General features: G+C 47.2%; 1 protein-coding gene across 2 annotated transcripts in view; it reads right to left on the reverse strand.

Moving 5' to 3' along the window:
* Positions 1 to 8,840: 8,840 nt before the first annotated feature.
* The window catches only part of EVA1C (eva-1 homolog C), a 41,381-nt gene continuing 28,779 nt past the window's right edge, over positions 8,841 to 21,442 (reverse strand). For both annotated transcript variants that reach the window (XM_054184371.1, XM_054184365.1), the window contains 4 exons: positions 16,005 to 16,148; positions 11,528 to 11,599; positions 10,677 to 10,766; positions 8,841 to 9,364 (listed from right to left, as the gene is read on the reverse strand). In XM_054184371.1, coding sequence (XP_054040346.1) covers positions 8,970 to 9,364; positions 10,677 to 10,766; positions 11,528 to 11,599; positions 16,005 to 16,148 — 701 coding nt within the window. In that variant the 3' untranslated portion in view covers positions 8,841 to 8,969. The remainder of the gene's footprint in view (positions 9,365 to 10,676; positions 10,767 to 11,527; positions 11,600 to 16,004; positions 16,149 to 21,442) is intronic.

Genomic DNA, 21,442 nt, shown 5'->3' on the forward strand with positions numbered 1-21,442 from the left:
GTTTAGTCATAACTGCATTGAGATTAGTGGCCTTGGCAGGAAGCTTCCCAGATGTTTTGGATCAGTTATAATGAATGCTTGAAAATATCCAACTGAATCCCTCTTACAAATAGAGCTTTCATCTTAGATTAGTATTATTTTGAAGAGTTTGTTCTGTGAGCTCCCGGTCCTGTAAATAACTGAAGTCAGCATTGGCTTTTGGCCATTCGATTTAATGTCCTTGATACCAGGAAAGTATTCAATAGCAGAGGAGACAAAATGAAAATAACATAAGCTGTAAAGTATCTATACGCCCCGGATCTCGCTCGTTTAAACCCCGCTGCACATCCATGACTGCAAGTAACTGGTTTTCCGTGACAAAACCCTGACGTGTTACTAGCGCCTTCCTCCCGGCAGAGTTCTCTCTGCAGCTGGCCTATGTGTCAAAGGAGCCCAAGAAGCTTTATTGTATTTCCAAGACTTGTCGAGAGTTACTGTTTCAGTGAAAAAGAGACGTCTAAATTGCCATTATATGGAGGACTCCGAGGGGGGGCTTTTGAACAGGACCTTTGATTATGGGGCTTACAATGTTGTCATTTCCTCTCTCAAAGCGAGGGAAAATCAGGCATAGGAAGTAATTAACACAGAAGGAAGTCCATTTTGTTCTATCTACCTTTGACTGCAGTTCTCTGCTGTAATTGGCCATTTTCTTCTTCAGCTGAGAAAACAGTCCGTAGGATCAATGCTCTTCTGAGTTCTCACAGCAGCGTCTGTGGATCCGCTGGCTTCATTTGTTGTGGCTGAGATGGAATGAACTTACTGGAGAAAGATTACAGGAACAAAGCAAAGCCTATAGGTATTTAAATATCTAAAGAGTTTGAGAATTATGAGATAGGAATACCACACGTAGGTTTGCAAATTTGCAAAAGGATTTTATCTTTCTTCTAAACTGTTCATTTCTGGAAGTTTGATAGCAGGCATGCCCTTCTAAAGGGAAAAATCCGCTTTCTATCAAGGAACACGCACAGCAGAACGTTGCTAAAATGTTTACTTTGTGGCCGTATCACCATCCCGATTAATGGACATTTATATTGTGTGTTGTGAGAATTGCTAATGCCGTTACAGCCCTTAACGTGCCATTGAGGTTTCCTTGAACAGGTGGGTGAGAGGAAGCGAGGTACGGGCACTGGGTGCTGCACGGACGTGGCTCCGGTGACGCTTTCTCCCCCCCGGGGCTTGGCTCTGCTCCCAGGGTGTGGGATGGGCGCTGCTCCGCAGCCTTGGGACGCTGATGCTGCTCCAGGGGTTGACCAGCCCCGCACCTGCTGTGTGTTCTCCTGACTCCACAAAGGTATTTTCCTGTTTCGTTTCACCGCGTGAGGGTCATGGGCAAAAGCCGCTGGAGAGCGGGAATTTGGCTGTTGTACTGGAAGGTCTTAGAGCAGGGTGAGCCTAACATACAGAGTGTTTTAAAACACTCCTGTGACATTTCCTGATTGTTTTCCCCCTCCATTCCCCTCTCCTCCACCCACAACCCCTTGTGCTCAGTTGGAGGTTTTGCAGATGTCGGGAGGGGACCACTGTCCACGTGACTGCGGGATGGGGGAAGCCCATGCAGCGCTACAGGCTCGGGGAGGAGTGGCTGGAGAACTGCCTGGCAGAAAAGGACCTGTGGGTGCTGGTCAACTGACAGCTGAATATGAGCCAGCAGTGTACCCAGGTGGCCAAGAAGGCCAACAGCATCCTGGCTTGTAGTCAGAAATAGTGTGGCCAGCAGGACTAGGGAAGTGATTGTCCCCCTGTACTTGGCACTGCTGAGGCACTTTGAATACTGTGGCCAGTTTTGGGCCCCTCACTACAGTAGGGATACTGAGGTGCTGGAGCAGGTCCAGAGAAGGGCAACGAAGCTGGTGAGGGGTCTGGAGAACAAGCCTTATGAGGAGCAGATGAGGGAGCTGGGGTTGTTTAGCCTGGAGAAAAGGAGGCTGAGGGGAGACCTTATTGCTCTCTACAGCTACCTGAAAGGAGGTTGTAGAGAGGTGGGGGTTGGTCTCTTCTCCCAAGTAACAGGCGATAGGACAAGAGGAAACAGCCTCAAGCTGTGCCAGGGGAGGTTTAGGTTGGATATTAGGAAAAGCTACTTCACTCAAAGGGTTACCAAGCATTGGAACGGGCTGCCCAGGGAAGTGGTGGAGTCACCATCCCTGGAGGTATTTAAAAGACGTGCAGATGTAGCACTGAAGGACATGACTTAGTGGTAGCTTGCCGGTGTTAGGTTAACGGTTGACCTTGGTGATCTCAAAGGTCTCTTCCAACCTAAATGATTCTACAGGGTGTCTGTGGTGGGCTGTCTCTGCTGCAGAGGTGACCCTGGGCTGGGGGTGATGAACACTCTGTTCCTGACTCCATGACAGAGGAGGGGGCCCAGTGTGTGCAGGGAGATGGAGCTGCTGCTTTTGTCAGCCGTGAAGTCCCGCTGGGTTGCAGCTCTTGTTCCTGCTCAGCACCAACAACTGTGTGAGCCAGGAACCTGCAAAGATCTGGCCCGATGGGGCCAGAAAGCAGAAGACACCTGTCACCACGGGCAGCAAGGTCTCACTGGCAGCAGATGGGAGGATTTGCTGTCTGCCAGTGACCTCCTAAGCCCGTGCTCTTTGGCACACCAGTCTTGGAGGAAGATGCAGTGAATTGCATCCTCCTGCCTGGTTATCCTTGGTGTGCGATTTGGGAGTCACCAAAAGCACGAGCTCACACCTTTCCTCTGGCTGGTCCCATCCTTTCCCACCATCTCAGGGTGCTGGGTGATGGCGGGGGGGGGGGTGGCCCCAGGTTACCTGCGGGCTGTCCCTTCCTTGCCACCCAGCCCCGGCTGCCCACACATGATGGGTACGTGACCGTGCGTCACCCAAACCCACCTGCCCGCCTGCGTCGAGGGCTGCATGTGTGCCCGTCCCGTGCTCCTTTGAGTACGGGCTGTACAGGAGCTGCAGCGGGGTTGCGTTGAGAATGAGGAAGTTCATAGCAAAAATAGGAAATCTGGCACTTCCTCAAGGAAAAAGAAAAGGTAATGATTGTTTTATTCCAAGGGTTGTGTTTGCGAGAGCAGCTCTCAGCAAAGGCTGAGTAGTAACAGCCAAGTACTCAGAATGTTGCAGCTAAAAATTGGTGGGTGGGGATTTTTTTTTTTTTTTGCCCTGCTAATCAGCATACGGCCGCCACTCCCGGTACCGTGCCAGGGTCTGGGGGCACCGCTGCGTAAGCGGCGTGCTCTTTCACACCACCTCTGCTTTGTCTCTCACCCAGTTTAAGGATTCAACCCGTAATTGTCCCCGGCGCAGTGGTCAGCTGTGAGTCTGCAGCTCTGTCTCTTCCTGCCTCGCCCACCCTCGGCAACGCTCTGCGGCCTCATTCAGAAAAGGACTTTTCCCCTCTTTCCCGAGGAGGGATTTTTTTTTGGAAACGTCGTTTTAAATTTTTTGCTGCGGAGTGGTGGAATTGCAATGTGACCAAAAGGCTGGAGAGCAGGGGTTGTTGCAGCTCGGAAGGCTGGCTTCCAGGTGTGGTTAGAGCTGGCCACAGGCTCATAAAACAATTTGGGTTGGGAAGATCTCTCGAGGGCTGCTGGTCCTACCACGCCCTTGGAGCGGAGCCTGGTTCTGAACTAGATCCAGCTTCAAAACTAGACCATGTTGCTCAGGGTCCTGATTTTTCAAAAGAAAACCAAAAAACAGGCAGCTCTGTTGTGACTGGACCTACCAAAGTTTCCTATGGATTTTTATCTCCCAGCTGGTTGACTCTGCTGCATGAAGGTGGTGTGAGCCCTGCCTGACACTTCCAAGCTCTCGCTACCCCAGGCGAAGAGCGACTGGGCATTGCCATCATGTCTTCAGGTCTTAAAAATATATGGTCTTAAAAATGCAACGGTCTTAAAAAAGATCCCGGGGAGTTGTATAGGGCTGGGTCAGCGCTTACCCCAGGGCCGGCACGCCAGTGATCCTCTACAGCTGTTATCACTCTGCAACAGGGATTGTTAATGGATAGTCACTAATGAACACACCCCCTCCGGATGCGTATTTCTCAGGTGTCCTGTGCGTTTGAAGGCACGTTCCTGGCATCTGATGCCTGCCCAGGCTGTAACTAGGTGTCATGGTTTTGGCTGGGATGGGGTTGACTTTCTTGCCAGCAGCTGGTGTAGTGCTATGTTTTGGATTTGGGATGGGAATAGTGTTGGTAGTGCACTAGTGGTTTTGGTTGTTGCCAAGCAGCCAAGGCCTTTTCTGCTCCTCACACCACCCCGACAGTGAGTGGACTGGGGGGGGCACAAGAAGCTGGGAGGAGACACAGCCGGGACAGCTGACCCCAACTGACTAAAGAAATATTCCATGCCATATGACGTCATGCTCAGTATATGCTCAGTATATAAAGCTGGGGAAGAAGAAGGAAGGGGAGGGCATTCGGAGTGACGGCATTTGTGTTCCCAAGTAACCATTAGCGCGTGCTGGAGCCCTGCTCTCCTGGAGATGGCTCAACACCTGCCTGCCCATGGGAAGTAGTGAATGAATCCCTTGGTTTGCTTTGCTTGTGTGTGAGGCTTTTGCTTTGCGTATTAAACTGCCTTTATCTCAACCCACAAGTTTTCCTCACTTTTCCAATTCTCTTCCCCATCCCACCAGGGGAAAGTGAGCGAGTGGGTGCATTGTCCTATTTGCTGGCTGGGGTTAAACCACGACACCAGGCAGTCACCAGAGCTGTTTGTAACATCAAGCTGGGAAGACCTTATTGCAGCCTTTCAGTACTTAAAGGGGGCCTACAGGAAAGATGGGTACAAACATTTTTAGCAGGGCCTGTTGCGGTAAGACAAGGGGTAATGGCTTTAAACTCAAAGAGGGAAGATTTAGACTAGATACAAGGAAAAAAAATTTTACAATGAGGGTGGTGACACTGGAACGGGTTGCCCAGAGAGGTGGTAGATGCCCCATCCCTGGAAACAGTCAAGGTCAAGTTTGACAGGGCTCTGAGCAACCTGATCTAGTTGAAGTTGTCCCTGCCCATTGCTGGAGGGTTGGACTACACCTTTAAAGACTATGACCTTTAAAGATCCCTTCCAACCCATTTTATGATTTGTCTCTTTCTCTCTGAGAAGCCACAAGTCCTGCCATTTTCTACAGTGCTGGAAAAGGAGTTTTTTACTACAGTACTGGGCCAACTACATGTTGGGGCTGTTGTTTTTTTTTTTCTTCCAGAAATGAGTAGATACCGGCCACGGCATTTCTGCTTCTTGGAGGTTTTTTCAGTTTATGCATCCCACTAATAACCAGCCAAATCCGATCGATTCTTACCCTTGCTCCTGTTCCAGTAAAGCAGACCTGCCGTCAAGACGAGCCCGGCTCACTGTAACCACTGATCCTCTTTAATGGGCAGATGCTGTGTTTTCACAGAAAATTGTGATTTGTGTGGGCTTGGGTCAGATAAGTACGTTCCCCATCAGTTTTCTGTGCCGGATGCTTTTTCTGCAGAAGGTGTCAATTCATAAAGAGTGAAATAATTCAGCGTCTGTTTCTCGGGTTTGTCCTTGTTTGTTTTCACTCCAACTTTCAGACTGCTGTGAACAGTGAACATTTGGGAACGAGGTGAACCACTAATTGATAGCTTGCCCCAACTAGACTTGGAAAACTTATGCAAAAAGTATAAAATAGCAACCCAAACTCAGACGATAAACAATTCATCCGAGGGAACAGCTCCTGAGTGAAGCTTGACCTCCCAGTGTGGAGCAAAAGCTGCTTTCCCTGCCGTAACGAGTTACTGCTGGTGCTGTGGCTCACAACAGGGCTCTGCCACCCTGTTTGAGGATACATTTAAACATTTAAAGCGTGCATTACTAAGCGCTTTTTTTTTTTTCTCAAAACATGTTCCCACAGGCTGTGAAATGTTCCATATTGGGAAGCAGGATCTTCTCTGGCACCCGTGGAAATCTTCTACTGCCCGTCTGCAGCCTGTGGCAGGCGCAGGCAGGGAGGGGAATCAGGTCTGTTAAGTCATTTACAGGCAAATGTGCAAAGGTAACAGAAAAATAAATTGCTAATTTTCACTTTAATACACGGGATTTTTTTCCTCCAGGGTCGAAGAAGTAGGTGAGAGAACTGGGAGTTGGGAAAAGTGAAGTATTTTGCAGTTTTGTTCCAAGGAAGGGACTAACCTCTAAGTTAGACTGGTTTCTGCTGATCTGCTGCCACTTTGGTGGCTTCATCACCAGGAATGAACACCCCTGGTTTCAGCTGGGTACCCCAAAGCAGGACTATCAAATGGAAGACGTGCATGGATGAAGTGAACAAAACAGGGAGGGGACCTGTGGTGCCCAGTGACAGGACCAGAGGCAATGGGCACAAACTGGAACACAGGAGTTTTCCTCTGAACATCAGGAAACACTTTTTCACTGTGAGGGTGACTGGCACAGGTTGCCCAGAGAGCCTGTGGAGTCTCCATCCTTGGAGATATTCAAAAGCCATCTGGACATGGTCCTGGGTAGACTACTCCGGATGGCTCTGCTTGAGCAAGGGGAGTTGGACCAGATGACTTCCAGAGGTGCCTTCCAACCTCAGCCAGTCTGTGATTCTGTGGCCACCCCCTAGGACACGCTAATTTTACCTAGGCATAAGCAAAGTGAAATTCTGGTGGGAAGACTAACTCCCGGGTTTTGTTGTGATGCCACCTTCAGGACTGAAACCTCACAGGGGCTTACAGTCAAAGAATGAGGAAAGATAATAAATTTCAGTGAGTATAAATATTGACTGCCAGACAGTTAACTTCCAAAAATAGATCAGCTGGAGATCAGCTGGTCTGTGGGTCCCAGTGTCTTCAGGAGGGAGTTTCATTGGGGCTCAGCATTTGGGGAGACAGTGGAGCAGAGCCCTGGGCCGGGGAAGGGGCAGGCCCTGGGAGCCCCAGCCCTCAGCCCTGCTCACCACACGTTGGAGCCCAGCCCACCCTCTGCAATCGAATGATGACCTCTTCGGAGGGTCCATAAGAGGAAGAAGATCCATTTCTTTCACTAGTACGGTCTGTCAGCAGGGGGAATTGTTGGGATGCAGATCAGTCCCCTTTCTTTCTGTCCGGGAAATGGGTGGCAACTGCCCCCATGAGTCAGGAGGAAGGAGCCAGCTCCTGACCAGGGCTGTCCCACACCTACCCACGGGGACGGCAAAAGGAAAACCTGATGCCTTCCACCCTCACGACAAAGGCGCGGGAGGGTTTTTCCAGCCCCAAACCTATTCATCAATATCGTGCAGTGGCACCGGCTACGATGACTTTATGCTGGAAAGGGGACGAGTCGAGTCAGGCTCCTGCGTTGGATGCAGTTTCCCAGTGTCACGGGTGACCTAAGCTCTCCGTCCATCTCTGCAGCCTCTCTTCCTTCCGCCGATAGGATGCTAATTGCTGCTAAGATTTTTCCAGTCGAGCACGGGATTGTGCGTTAGTCATCTGAGCAAGCCCCCTTCCTCTCTTTAAAGTTTTCCCATGCTTAATTCGACTTTATATCAGTAGGAAATGACAAGTCATGCCGCTTTTTTTCTTTCCAAGTGTTTCATACTACTTCGCTCTACCTAGACGCACAGCGTCTGAGCGGGAAAGCACAGTGAACTCATGAAGTATTACCAATAGGAAGTGACATTTTTCCTCCTTTTGTTCAGTAAATTCCCTATGGGCTGCAGTTAAAATATTGGAGACGTTTTATTTAAAGACAGGAAGGTTGTGTGTTCAGCTGAGATGATACATTTCTGATTTAAGTTTCTGTGCGCTGAAACCAAATCTGACTAGTCTGAACAATTTTCAAGTGAAGATTGCGAACTTATAGAAAAAAAATCCTGAGAATCTAACCTTCAATCAAGTGCCGGCTCTAAACCATGCTTTAATATCAGAAAAATTAACACAGCATTTCACCTAGGAAGTAAGTGTTCTTAGTATGTGTCAACTTCAAGAGTCTTTTACGAAAGCAGCCATTTTTCGAGCTTGTGCTTCTCAAATTCGCCAGCATGGGTAACAGCAGAATTACGTCTCGGGCAGGCACCTTCTGATGGCTGAAGGGTGACCTTGTCCTTAACAACAGGGCACTGAAGCTCTTGAATGCAGATTGATTTTTGCCCTTACGTCCATGCTCCACCAGTGCTTTTCTTCCTCGGGCGAGCCTTATCTGGTGGCTACGTGCTTTAAAAACGAAGGAACAGACTTGGAGAGCTGTTGTGAAATCTCTCTATGCCGAAGTGCGTGCCTGACTTCAGGTGCTGTTGCATTACAATCGAGAGGACTGCTATTAAGGAAACTAATTCCCAAGCCTTGAAAATTTTCACTGAAATACTGGGCACTTCTTTGCGGATGTGTTTCCAGACCTCCCAGCCCAGAGAGGGACCCGTCTTTCAAGCCTCTCGTCTAAGTAACTGCGTCAACAGGACTCCAAGCGAGCAGAACTTAACCTCCTTCTAATAGGATCACTGTCACCAGAGGAATGGGATTTATCAGGGAAAGGCTGGGTTAAGGAAACAGCAGAAAAGCTTTAAGAACCTGCGTTTAATTTTGTTTTGTCCTGCTCGTGCTATTAATACTCCTCATGTTTCTCATCAGTAGAGCACGTTCTCATGCAGTTTATGAGCTGCGGCAGGCTAACTGGCTACAAGAGCCATATCCAATAGGCAGAAGGTGTTTCTCCATATTATGCTGCCCAAATGATTTTTCTCCTTTTTTAATATTCCATAACCTGCATGTGGCAGTCGATTCCAAATTACAGTGAAAACGTAACATAACTTAAAACTATGAAAGCTTGAAAAAGCATTTTTCACAGAATGATTTCTAAACAGCCAAAGGTTTGAAACTCTCCTTTTATTGCATATATTTCTTATTTTACAAATAATTATATGCACTGATACAAATGTTCCTTCACAGAAGGTACATTTCTTTTTCAAAAAAAAAGGGCTAGGGTGTCGTCCAAAATAAGCCATTTATTGTTCGTTAATATAAAACGTATTCATATTTCTAGGAGGTGTCATATCCAAACCACTGTTCATCCAAATTTCTTGCATGATTTGCTCCCTGCGCTCTATCCTTTCGGCCAGTTCTGCCGCCTCTGTTGAATTATAACCTGAGTAAGAAGGTCTGTAAAGTCCCGCTACCTCATCCTGGACATCCGAATCGGAGGAATCTTCCTCCTCCTCCTCCTCCTCCTCATTTTCACTGTTCTCGTCCGCTCCGTCACTTTCTGGCACCAAGTGATCCTTCTTTCTGTGCAATTTCCTGAAGTCCTTCGAGCACGACACGCAGACCAAAGCACACACCGTGAAGAATAATCCCACACAAACGCTGGACACAAACAGGAGAGCAGCTCTTTCAGAGTGATCTGAAATCACAAAGCCAGTCCTTAAACACTGAACAAACTCTGCCAAAGACTAGCTACAAAAAAAATCAGCTGCCATCGTTTCTGAAGCCACTACGTAGCCATAATGGGTGGAGGGTGCTTGGCGGGGACGTGGGCTGTGAGGAGGCTTTTTCTGTCACGCGCCAAAACCACCCTGCACTTGCAGTCTGAGCGCTGCCGTCTCTGCCTCTTCAAGTTACTGTGCGAAAATCCCAGCCTCTTAATAACATTACAAAATAACAACATTATCCCATCTTTTTATTAGCAGCTTACTAGCATTCTCAACCAGCTAGAGGCAGCACACCCTTTTATTTTTTTTTTTTTCCAGCCATCCTGCCAAAATGGGCCTTACCCTCATGAAGAGGGGGCATGGGAAGAGCAACTCTGGGCTCCGCGGAGCCACGGCAGCATCTCCAGGCCGGGCTGAGTAGGGAGCATTTTTCTTCCTTGACATAGTCTGAGATCACTTCTCAGTATAGCAACAAGTGAGACGGATGTGGGAACAGCCTTTCTCAACAGGGTTGGTAAAATCCAACCCTGGCTGCTTGGGGCGCTGCTAGGAGGTCTCAAGGGTGGTGGGGTCTGGGGGTTTGAGGAGAGCTGCCGGCAGGGATGGTTTGTCTCGCCGTGCCAGCAGGCTGTGGCCGCCCTTCGTGCTGTGTCCTTGCAAAGGCTGTGGGATGATGCTCAACAGCTGCGTGGTTCTTGCCATTTTCTAGAAGAGCAGCAATCTTAGCTCCAGAATTGCTTCTCAACATCAGCCTTTGCTCACTTCCAAAGTTCATAACTTCTCCTGCGGTGTCAGAGATCTGGTGATCACTAATTTATTTGCCTCAAACAAAATTTGCCTTCGTGTTGCTAAGTCACAAAACCTGCCACGTCCCATACCAGAGATGGCTGGCTTTGGTGTTTGGTTATTTTTATTTTTTTTTCAATGCCCCTCGTTGATCCTTATATGTATGCAAACCAACAGTTCCAAAAATGGATGTCTCCAGTGCTGCTCCCAGACCAGGATCAGGTTTTCAAAAATACTGAACAACTGACAGTCCCCATTGAAAATATTCATTAAAAAAATCTTGGCTGCAGTCTCGAGAAGAGTTTGGATCCTTCAAGACGGAAAATATTCTATAAATATCAATTATGCTGTGATTGTCCCAGCCACAAGACTGTGATTATATTGTAATACCGTTACTATAAACGTGGGATTACCAGTTGTGACCTTCTGAGGTGATCCTCCCTTTTCCCAAAATGCCATGATCTAATGAACCAAACAATCTCAGCCTCATTTTCCTACCTCTAATGTACGCAAATGTAGCCAAGGAGTTGCTAACAATAATTCCATCTTTCTTTGGAAGTCTTGATTCCTTTGGATCAAGGTCGACACCTACAACACGAGGAGGGACAGCAGTTTCAGTCATGTCACGGATGATGAAGCTACTAAGCTGATACTCACCCAATAACTTTTGAACTAACAAGCCTGTCTAAAACACAGGCAGGCCGGCGCTGTGCCACAAGAAACTTGCAGCACATCAGACCAAACAATAAAAAACTACTGAAATAAAGTATAAATAATAAAGTATTCACAATACTGACCATCTAGAAAATGGCAAAGTTCTTTAAAAGAATCTATTACCAAGTGAAATCCCCTTGCCTATTCCCATTAAGTTTTCTGAAATAATTTATTTCCATTAAGTTTCACAGCTCTCAAATGGACTTCCCAGCCCAATCACTGCAGTACGCTCCCATTATTGATGACAGTAAATATACATCAGCCACATCATTAATTTGATTTGCCTTTAAGAAGAGCTGGTGTTGGCATAACTCTTAAAAGACTCTTCACAACTGCAGTTTCACTTCCACTCTTCCCCTGGTTCAATCAAAGTTAGGAGACAGCACGCTGCTTATGGGGAGGTCTGGACGGGTCACTTGTTTCGCAGCATTGCTGTGACAGCAGGACTGTGCTCACGCCGGTCCCATCCTGCTCCAGCCTGTCACGCTGACCTCCAAGGGGAAGGGCAGCAGTTTCAGCGGGGCTTCCATTACCTCGTCCCACCTCCCTCAGACCAAGCTCTGCAGTGGGAAAATGTCCTATTTCAATCAAAGACAAAGGAAAGCAGTAAACCGTATTTTTTTGATGGAACGTACCGTCATTCTGTTTGATGGAAGACTTGCTATCGGTGACCAGGGTGTTGACAGCTGTGAGGATAGATTTAGGAACTGAAAAGACAAAAAGACATTGTGTACTGTTAGTTTTCGGCACCAGATCGCCAGTTAATTATGCATCCCACTGCTAACCCTGGGTTTATTAATTGGGTGGCATTGAAGGGATCGGAGCAGGTGGCTCCGTCACTCAGAGATCAGAGCGGGTGGCTGTGTCCAGAGCCACTGCGGGCAAGTGCCAGCCCTGCTGGTGTGCAAGCCTGGCCCCGGCGCTGCAGCCAACCTGATCTTCCTTTGTGGCCCAAAGATGCTCCCTCACGCTCAGAGGACAGGAGCGTTTGCAGAGGTGGTGTGTGGTGCAGCCCCAGGCTGCTTATCCCCCCCGTACCAGCCCGGGCTGGGGCTGCTGCCACTGTGTTGCCTCGACTTTTACAAATCCAGTAATACTCTAACCCCAACAGCTGGCAAACGCAGGGCCCTGCATACGCGGGGGCCCCAGGAGAAGGGCCGTGCCCAGCGACACGTCCTCCTCCCTCCACCACCACCCACAAATCCAGGAGGCACGGCTCTGGGATGCTGTGGCATGGGATGGTGGCAAAGAGCATGCCGCTCACAGGGTTAGCGCAGGGGAGGAGGAAAATGAGGTGGGAAAGGGAATAAAGTAACTGGGAAGAAGACTGAAAGGAAGGTGGGTTGGGCAGGGAATGAAGAAAAGGGCAAGTGCAGCAGACAAAGCAAGCCTAGGGGATGGGATGCACAGGTAGACAGCCAATAATTTTCACCTAAAGATCAGTGAAACACCAAAGGCGACAGATAACGCTGCAATTTTTTGGTAGGGACTAGTAAGGGCAGCTCTGGACCTGTGACTGGATTCACATGCCAGCCCACATGGAGCTCCAGGAACATCAATGCAGCTGCATACAGCGCAAGGACCGACCCTCTTGTTTTCTGCCCCCTTGTTTTCTGCTCCACAAGGGGTGGTCCAACCAGTGGACAGGAGACAAAATTGGCCTACAAATTCAGGACTGGGCTACAGTCAGATGCGAAACTGCCTCTAGATACTGTTTTTTGATGAGTATAATTCACTGCAGTTCTCAGAGAAATGTTTAAAGTCTTGTGTGACATCCTCCGCAAAGCCTCTGAGATGAATGGTCACCGAGGAGGAAGGTGCTCAGGATGGGAAGGGTGGGAGTGGGCTGCGTCCTTCTCATTTCATTGGTTTTTTTTCCCTTGATAAGTTTTCACACTCTTCTGGAAATAAGTAAAAGAGCTAAAAGCAGGTGCATCATGCAGACACTGAGAGTTCACTTATTCTGTGTTAGATGAATGGGCCCTTCAGAAACCCAGAGCTTGGCACCTGTTCCCTGTACTATGTGAAGGCAGATTGACTGATGTTCAGACTGATGTGAAGGGGGCAATAAAAGTAAGAAATTTCAGGTATGAGGCTCACCTCTCTCCCACATAGAAACATTTGCCAATAAATAGTGTTAAGGAAAGTTAAACACAACAGAGGAGACTGAGGTTTGGGGCTTAGCATAGTTTTCATTTGAAAAACAACTAAAAATAGCACTTCTTTCTGAGCAGAACTTTTCTTTGTGTGTGGGCTCAAAGTCATAGCTGTTTCCTTTCCTGATGAAGGAATTTTTTTGGGACTCTCAGCTCCTGTTTGCAATAGAAGGCCAACAGAGATAGGGCAGAATGAGCTCATTTCTATTTTGGCTTGTACCTCATCGCAATTCTTAACTGTTCTCCAGCGGCAGAATATTTTTGTTGGTGCATGAGGCAGGCAGCGAGCAGGTCGGTTTGTTTTCAGGCTGCACTCCGAATTTGCAGGCCTGGCTGTTATGAACAATGTGCACGTGTTATGAACAACGTCCTGGGAGGACACACCCTCCCCAGCGCCTTTGTGTGACCTGAAACTCCCGTGGCATGGCCTGGTGCCCAGGCGGGGGCTCCTTCACCTGTGCTGATGTTCCTCCTGCTCTCTTCCCAAGGGGAACTTCCCAGGGCTTTGCTTGCTACAGGACTGAATCCTCTCCCCATGGCTTCCCATCGGGTTTGAATGGCTATTTAATATGCCGTTGGAGTAACTGTTGTAGGGGGATGCTTAATTCAAAATGGCATGGACAAAAAAAGCTCCTGGCTGCTTGCTTTGTTAATTTTCGTTATGGCTTCATTTCAGACACAAGGACTTGAACTAGGATAGGCCGCATCAGGTCGCTGAGCAGAATAACTGGTACTAGCACGAGGAATTTTTATCGAGATAATCACATCTATACTACAACTTGTGCCAGCACTACTTTGTCAAACAGGGTAGGAGTCAGTCACCTACCACAAGCTGCCAAAGGCAGCCCACACAAGGACTTAGAACGGCATCCAGGGAGTGCAGACACAAGGCAGGGCATCAGGAGCTGTGTTTCCTGAGAGGCTCCTCAAGTCTAGCCTCAGCAAGAGCCAGGAGACGTCACCCCATGCAGACACGAGATGATGCTCAGGTCACTGGGGACACCAAGACCGCGAGAAACCAGCACCTCCTGGCTCCTGCTAAGTTTTGGCTAGCAGGAATTAACTGCAAAAATAAAAATGCAGCCAAACACACTAGCCCTAAACAGTCGCTGATCCCTGAGGTGGGGAGGATGATTTTTTTCACATTCCTGACCATGATAGAAATACTTTCAAGTGTGGCACGGCCCTCAGAGAACATGGTCTGCTCTGTTGTGCTCCTGTCACTTCAGGGGGAGGCCTATTTACCTTATCTTGGGAAGCACCAGGTTAGCAGGGATCTTTTAGTGAGGGGAAAGTATGTAAAATGTCATTCTGGAATATGCCCAAACTCTTCCCATGTTCACTAGATGATCTGTAAAATAATTAGACCTGCAAATCATTGGCTAATGCTTCACATTGCACCGCTCAGTAGAATCTGGCAGAAGAAAAAGTCTTAAAATGTGCCAGGAACACACAACAACAATATTTATTACCCACATGTTTTTCCAAAACCACTTCACTAAATAACAGAATGCATATCCTCACTGCAAACAAACATACGCTGGTTTTCCAGTACACAGATGTGCAAGAAAGAACGATCTGTTATAATTATGCTTTACTCTAATTAAAGAGAATTCTGTTGACTCATTCATAAAGTTACTTCAGCATGAAGGCAACTGCACAATAATAAAATGTATTATTGCCAAGGCAGATCCCCAGCTCTCTTCAACAATATAAAGCTGAATTACTGCAATGCCTCTCACCTGACAACTAACTCACAACCGAAAATCTCTCATGCCAGCAAGGAAGCAGACGGGGCTCATTTTCCTCTGATCTTCAGGTACACGGTGATCTGGTAATCAATCCCACATTGCTGTTCCCAAAAGCACGTCTCAGATAACCTGTGCCCTTTGACCACTACTCAGTAGAGATGCAGCGAAAGGACTCTATGATATGTCCCCGTGGAGCTACTGCTGTGACTCCCTACAGACCAGAGCGAGCCAGAAAGGAGCAGGGCTGGCAGCTTTCCAAGCGGTGCACAGTAAGCAGAGCACTAACTTGGTGAAAAGGCTTTTACGCATCCTCTGGGTGAAGCAGAGGCACGTAAGAGACAATCACCCCTGACCCTCACACTGCCACCCCGCAGCTAGCCAGCAGCAGAAAACAAAGCCTGAGGAAATCTGTCCGAGGCTTAAGAAATATGCAGCCATTCCTAAGAACGAGCAATACCAAATTAAGGCACTACACTGAAGTTCTGCAACCAGTTTTCTCTCACCTTTATTGATATTACACGTTGTTATCCCACAGCCTTTGCTTTTGAGAAGAAGAACTGTAGGGATTTCTGCTTTCCCCTGATGTAAATATAGTAGTCTACAGTAAAGAGTATGGAAAACTGTTCCCTTTTGTCTGAGGAATGAGCTGAAGCAGGCTTCAGTCCTGCAAGGGATGCATAACCTCAGACCTTTACTTTTAGTGAGACTTTGTCCATGAGAAAGGAAATCCCTCTGCAAGGCTGAAGGCTGTAGGTGTGCTCATGTGAATCAGATTTCAGGACTGGGTTTGTGTATAGTGCTTCAATTATGCTGGACTGCTTTACCGGCACTGAAGGCAGGCAATGCCAGGTTATTTTTCCTAGCTCTGTTGCAGGTCCATTCTGTAGAACAGACTCTTATTTTGATAGTATTTCACAAAATATTAAAACACGTACTTTATATTTTACTGTTAATTGCATTTTTATAGGAAAAAAACCCTCAGTGCCCGAGTTTACATTAGGTGCACCTCTGCCCATGGGATTGTTCACATATTTTGGTTGTTCTTGTATGGCTATGTCACAAACTTCCTATGTTAAAAGTAAGAGGAGATTTAGGAAGCCTTTGTGTGCATGTGTGTGTGTCTCTCCATATGTGTGCACCATTTGGCATTGTTTTGCTTTGCAAGCAGAATGAGGGCTTTAAAATGATCATGCATTCGCTCTTACCACACGCATAGCTGACGTTAAGGTATTTTGTCACTCCAGGTAGGCACGGACTTCCAAAATCCCGGCTAGTGACAATGATTTTGCATCTCTGTTTCCCGTAACACCTTTTTGATACAACTTCTAGCGCCGTGTAAGACAAACAGTCTGAAAGAAAAATACAGACAATAAATACACAACCCCGGTGTTATCAGAAATGATAGCTGCCACATGCACTACTAGAGATACAAATGTGCTATTGATTTCAGGTATATGTTGGCCTAAGAAGGATGTCAGAATTAAATATTAATATTTGCCAATGCAAGGAAGTCAGCTGCAATGAAAAAGTGAACTTGCAGCAAGCTAACTACCTCATGCCGACTTCCAGGTGCCTACTAAGGTCGCAGTAAGATTCACGTCAAGCTCCAAACGAGGTGCCCAGTGTAAGACCTCTATGTTCCCTTCACAATGACTTGGAAAGATTAAGCACGTCCAAATAGCCCTCCACCTACTCCATCTCAAGATGAGTGTGCAAATAAAGGGAGATGCAATGCTGTTTGCAGGTCTTTCTCTTGGTCCCTGGGTCATTGAGATGATTTGACTGGATGTCTAATTTCAGTTCAAGTCAGGTGAGATCAATATTTGTGTGTCGCAACAGCTAGGCCTACAGTGAAGTTTGCTGTACTAAAGGTAGCTTTTGCTTTATGCTGCCTGTCACTGGTAGGAGCCATTCTGCCGTGGCGAAGAGGTCAAAATGGGCTCAATATTTAACTAGGGAAACATTTGGCTTTTTCCTCCCGTACCAAATTCCAGGCTGTTCTAGTAAGGCTGCCACCACAGGCCAAGTTTGCATGCCTAAAGCAACCTCAACGGCATCTACACTGCACTGCCTTCATGCCCTAATTACAGGAGGTAACCCACATCATTTTAAAGCAGCCTAAACTACCCCTGACTTTGCGCAGATGAAGAGAGTCCAGATTGCTGAACGTCCCCCTGTGGACTGAGGAAGAAGCATGCACCGTGTGTGAAAACCTGCCTTGCTAACATCTACACACAGAGCTGGGATCTCTTTATTCAAGACTCACGCCTTCTACCACAATTTATAAAAGAATAAAACTTGATAAGCAGGATTTTGCACTGAAGCTGAAATTATTTGAGTGGGAAAGTGCGTGTGTCAGACTAACTTTAAAAAATCTGCTTTAAAAACACAAAGAACGTCTCTAGATGTGATTAAATTCCCAGTATCTGCATGTGCTAAACTCTAAGCCACAAAGCAAAAACACCCCTTAGTTTTGGTTTCTAAACAGAAAGTACACAGAAATGACAAGTCTGGAATAAATAACACTTTCCTGAAACTGTCCGCTTCCAGTCAGTGTTACCTCACGCATTTTATGACTTTCTGTGGACGATAGATATTTCTCACTCTAGTCTTCCAAGCCACGGACACTCTAGAGGTCTGAGGACATATTTCTCTGGGCATTAAAACAGTCCTATAATAAAACTTAGACAAGGACGGCATCTTGTCACCTTCCAACTGCTGAAGCTCGTTTGCGCCTTCTCAGAGGAAGGAGAAACAGCGCCTGCGAAGACACCCCAAAGGTTCCCTTAATCAGTCTTGTTTGAAAAGAAAGAGGAGGTTTGAGACTGGAGTTCTTGACAAAGACGACTGGCATTTAATATGTGAAAATGGGACAGATTTGTGATTTTTAGAGTTAATCCCTTGACACCAGCACTAAGTCAGTCACATGCTTGAGCAGGGCCATGGGGAGACACTGGGCTGATCCATTTGTTTGGCAAAGGACTCGCGGGTTACCTTTGGACATGGATTTTTGGGAGAGCAACTCTTCCTTTGTCTTTTCAGAGACCTAAAATCCTAATGCCAGTGTGTCCTGGCCGGCTACTGGGCAGGCAGGGAAGGCTGACCTAAAACACTGGGTAGTTCTGATTCGGTACCTCAGACATTTTACTTGTCCTCCCTCGTGATTTCAGATGAGTAAGGATATATTTGGGTGGACATTTCAGGCAGCCAAGTAGCTTATTTTGGCAAGTACAAAAACAACTGAAGAATATCAGGAGGAATTATCAGATGATTCATAAATGAATGGATTGGGAGCACAACAGCAATCTGGCAAACTGAATTATGTTTTCTGCAGAATTTCCTGCCCTGGGAGCTACTCACAGTGTCTTAAAAAACAGGAGTCTGTTGTGCTGATGGTTTTCTACAAATTCGGTGATACAGTGAGTACGTGTTTCATTTTGCCTTTGGTAGATGTTTGCTCATGTTTTTGTGGGAGTTAATAGCTCCTTATCGTCTATATTCATGTTGGATTTGGCTCCTCTACCAGAGGAGCCAGTCGTCACATGCCTGCAGGCTCCTGGCAGGCTAGTTTCTGGAGGACTTCCCAAGGCTTGCCTGGTGTCACAGGTGAGTAAATGCAAACCAAGGCTGGCTTACTTTTGCAGGACACCACAGATGTTAACATACCTATAACAAAGCCTCCCTACTTAACAGCTTCCTGGGGTCTAACAAGATTTCGGCTTTTAGTGATTCAGTCAAAATACGTTCAATTTTTTTCTCTCTGATTTACGTGTGTCCTTGCTATCTCCGCACTAGCTCTCCTGGCAGCTACCATGCCAGCTGAGCAATGATTTCAGCTTGGAGGAATTCTGTGTACTCTGTACCGAAGGCCACTTTTCAATGCCTTCAGCTTTGCCTGTACAATCTCCCACGAGCAGACGTTACAGAAGCGTATCTGCACCGACGTCAGAGGAATCAGTGTGTGCTGAAGGGATGCTCCAGCCAGTTTCAACCAAGCTTGCTTGGGGTCTAATAGCAATCCACCTAAAGCAACGCAGAGCTCACGCTAGGAATAACTTATCCTCCTTCTGGTCAAACACCTTATTGCAGTGTCTGAACGAGAGGTGGATTCAGTCAGTGCTGCGTTTTGAGTAAACACGTGAATAGTCCCACTGAACGGGCCCGAAGAAATCACCAATCAGGAGATGAACACAAATATGCAATGTGTCTTTTTTCTGAATATCTAAGTAATGTCTGAGCTACACATATGTTCATGGGGCTTGCTAAATTGGTACCATACATTTAAAATAAACTGCCTCTTGAAAGGCACTTTCCCAGCATGCTAGAAGCCTGGTGGCACCCACCAGCAGTGGTGGAAAAGGCAGCCATGTGTGGCTGGGAAAACACTCCATTCTTCACGCCTTTCTCTCAAAGTTGCCCGCTACACACCAAGACTGTTGGTGGATCTTTTGAAACCGACACTTATATGGATGGCATGGAGATACGGGTGTCAAGAAGAGGTTCTTAATGCAGTAATCAACTATCAAATCTGACTGCAGCTATTTAACAGTTAGAGTAGAAAGCCTTGTTTCAGGAGGAAAGGCTCTTTCAGCTCCCTAATTAGCTTTGTTTAGGAAAGTTTTGGCATGCAAATGACATGCCATAAATCATGCAAGCTTTAATGAGAAGCAATTTGTCTTCTGGTTTCTTAAAGCTTCTCTCAATGCAGACAGGAGGAGCTTTCCTTTCCTTTCTTTCCACCCTGCCACACAAGACCTGCAGGTGATGGAGCAGCCAGAACTGGCCTGAGCATCTCGTGCCAAGCTCTGCCAACAGCCTCCTGTCACACCCTCTCCAGACACCACTAACCGCCGTCTTCTCCCACATCGCTATGCACAGGATGAGCCTCAGGACACGGTGGGCAGGGGACGTGTCTCAAATGTCCATCTGCATGACATAAAAAGTAACATGTTGGTGAAGGACCAGGGCACACAAAAAAGAAAGCCGTCCACAATTTGTCACTGCAATACCGGAGCCCAGTTGCTTCTTGCTTTCATCCCAAACTGCTGGCTTATGCTGCTTTATGCTTTCTGGGCTGTGCCTACCCGCAAAAGAATAAGGAGCTCGCTTTTAAAATCAACTGAAAGCAAAGATTTCACACTACCAAATCGGGATGGCTTGTGCTTTGTGGAGCCCAAATATCAGCTCTGGGAATAAGAACTGACAAGGGGAAACTATGGAGTTCAGAGTAAGCTAAGGCTGCAGGCTCCTAAAGAAAGTTACCATAACAATATGGTAATTTATGCAAGAGCATGGCACACAGGGCCCTGCCTATGCATCAGAAAAAGGCCATTTGAACTGCTGATTCTAGCAAAAACACACAATATGATCAGCAGCACTTATGAAAAGTGTTGCCGGTACCTTTATATTCCAGCCCAAGTATTGTCAGCAAACAAGGCAGTACGATACGCTAAAAATACTACTTACTGCCAGCACAGGCCATTCCTTAGAAGTGAATACAGCACCAAGGCTTTCTGAAAAGCTGCACCCTCTCTCTCCCTCTCACTGCGGTGCCTGTTGTGAGGCCCTTGTAGCCTGCATGAGATTAGCCCATTGCTTGGTTTAATTTACAAGCGTCTCCGAGTTCAGAATTCAGGCTTTAAGCACCTTGCACAAAAAAACCAACCCTGGTCTTTCTCTTGTGCATGCGCACAGAGTGGGGGATCCGTGTGCCAGCACCAACACCGAGGGCAAGAGACAAGTGGAGGCCCATGCTCACTGGTGGCAGCAGGAACCAGACACACACCCCCCCGCCCCCGCTCAGATGCTCGTTGCTTTGTCTTACACCATTTGGGTCTGCACGTACGCAGGCAGGAGCTCCCTGGCTTGTTTTAGACTCGACGGCCAAGTGTACTTTTCCAAACAGTTCAAAAATCTAAGCTAGAAAAAACTATACACATGAAAACCCCTGAATTGCTAGCCAAGAAAACATTAATGGATGAAGTGATGTGCGTCTTGAGTGCGCTCCAAGTAACTTCAAACAGCTGCTCAGCCAAATGTGACCTTCCCTGTTCATCTCAGCAGAAAGTTAACTGGACTCTAAAAACGGTGGCTGCTCTCTCCTCCCTTCAAACAATTGCTTCTCATCCTGCCACTGCTTTGAACACCTTTTCTTTTTGGGGAGCTTTGTCTTGACAAGATTTGTTGGGGTCAAGGGGTGCAATGGCTCTTACTGGCACCTTTTGGGGCCCAAAGCACCCACTAAGCTTCCTAGTTTGCTCAGGCTGACACGGACAAGGAACTTCTCATATCTGATGTCTTCACGCAGAGGGAGCTGACTTAAGGATTTCTGAACAATTTTATCCTTACTTTTGCACCCATAAAATTCAGTTGACTGTTGTCTCCCACATCCAAAGCGGCAAGGCACTAGTGGCAGAAGCTGCAAAGGGACATGTGGACCTACCCCATGTCCCTGAGCCCTGGTCCTGCTACAGAACAGTGCCTCTGCGTCTACCCCGCTCACACCATCCTGCTGCCTTCAGAGCTAGAGCACATTTGCTCTTTCACAGTGTCCCTGTTAAGAGGTCCTGTGTCGTGTAACTAAAATAACTGCAGCCTCAGGTTTCTTCCATTCAGGAGCCTGCCACTTGCATAAGTGCCCACA

This window comes from Rissa tridactyla, chromosome 1, assembly GCF_028500815.1.
Source record: "Rissa tridactyla isolate bRisTri1 chromosome 1, bRisTri1.patW.cur.20221130, whole genome shotgun sequence".
NCBI lineage: Eukaryota > Metazoa > Chordata > Aves > Charadriiformes > Laridae > Rissa > Rissa tridactyla.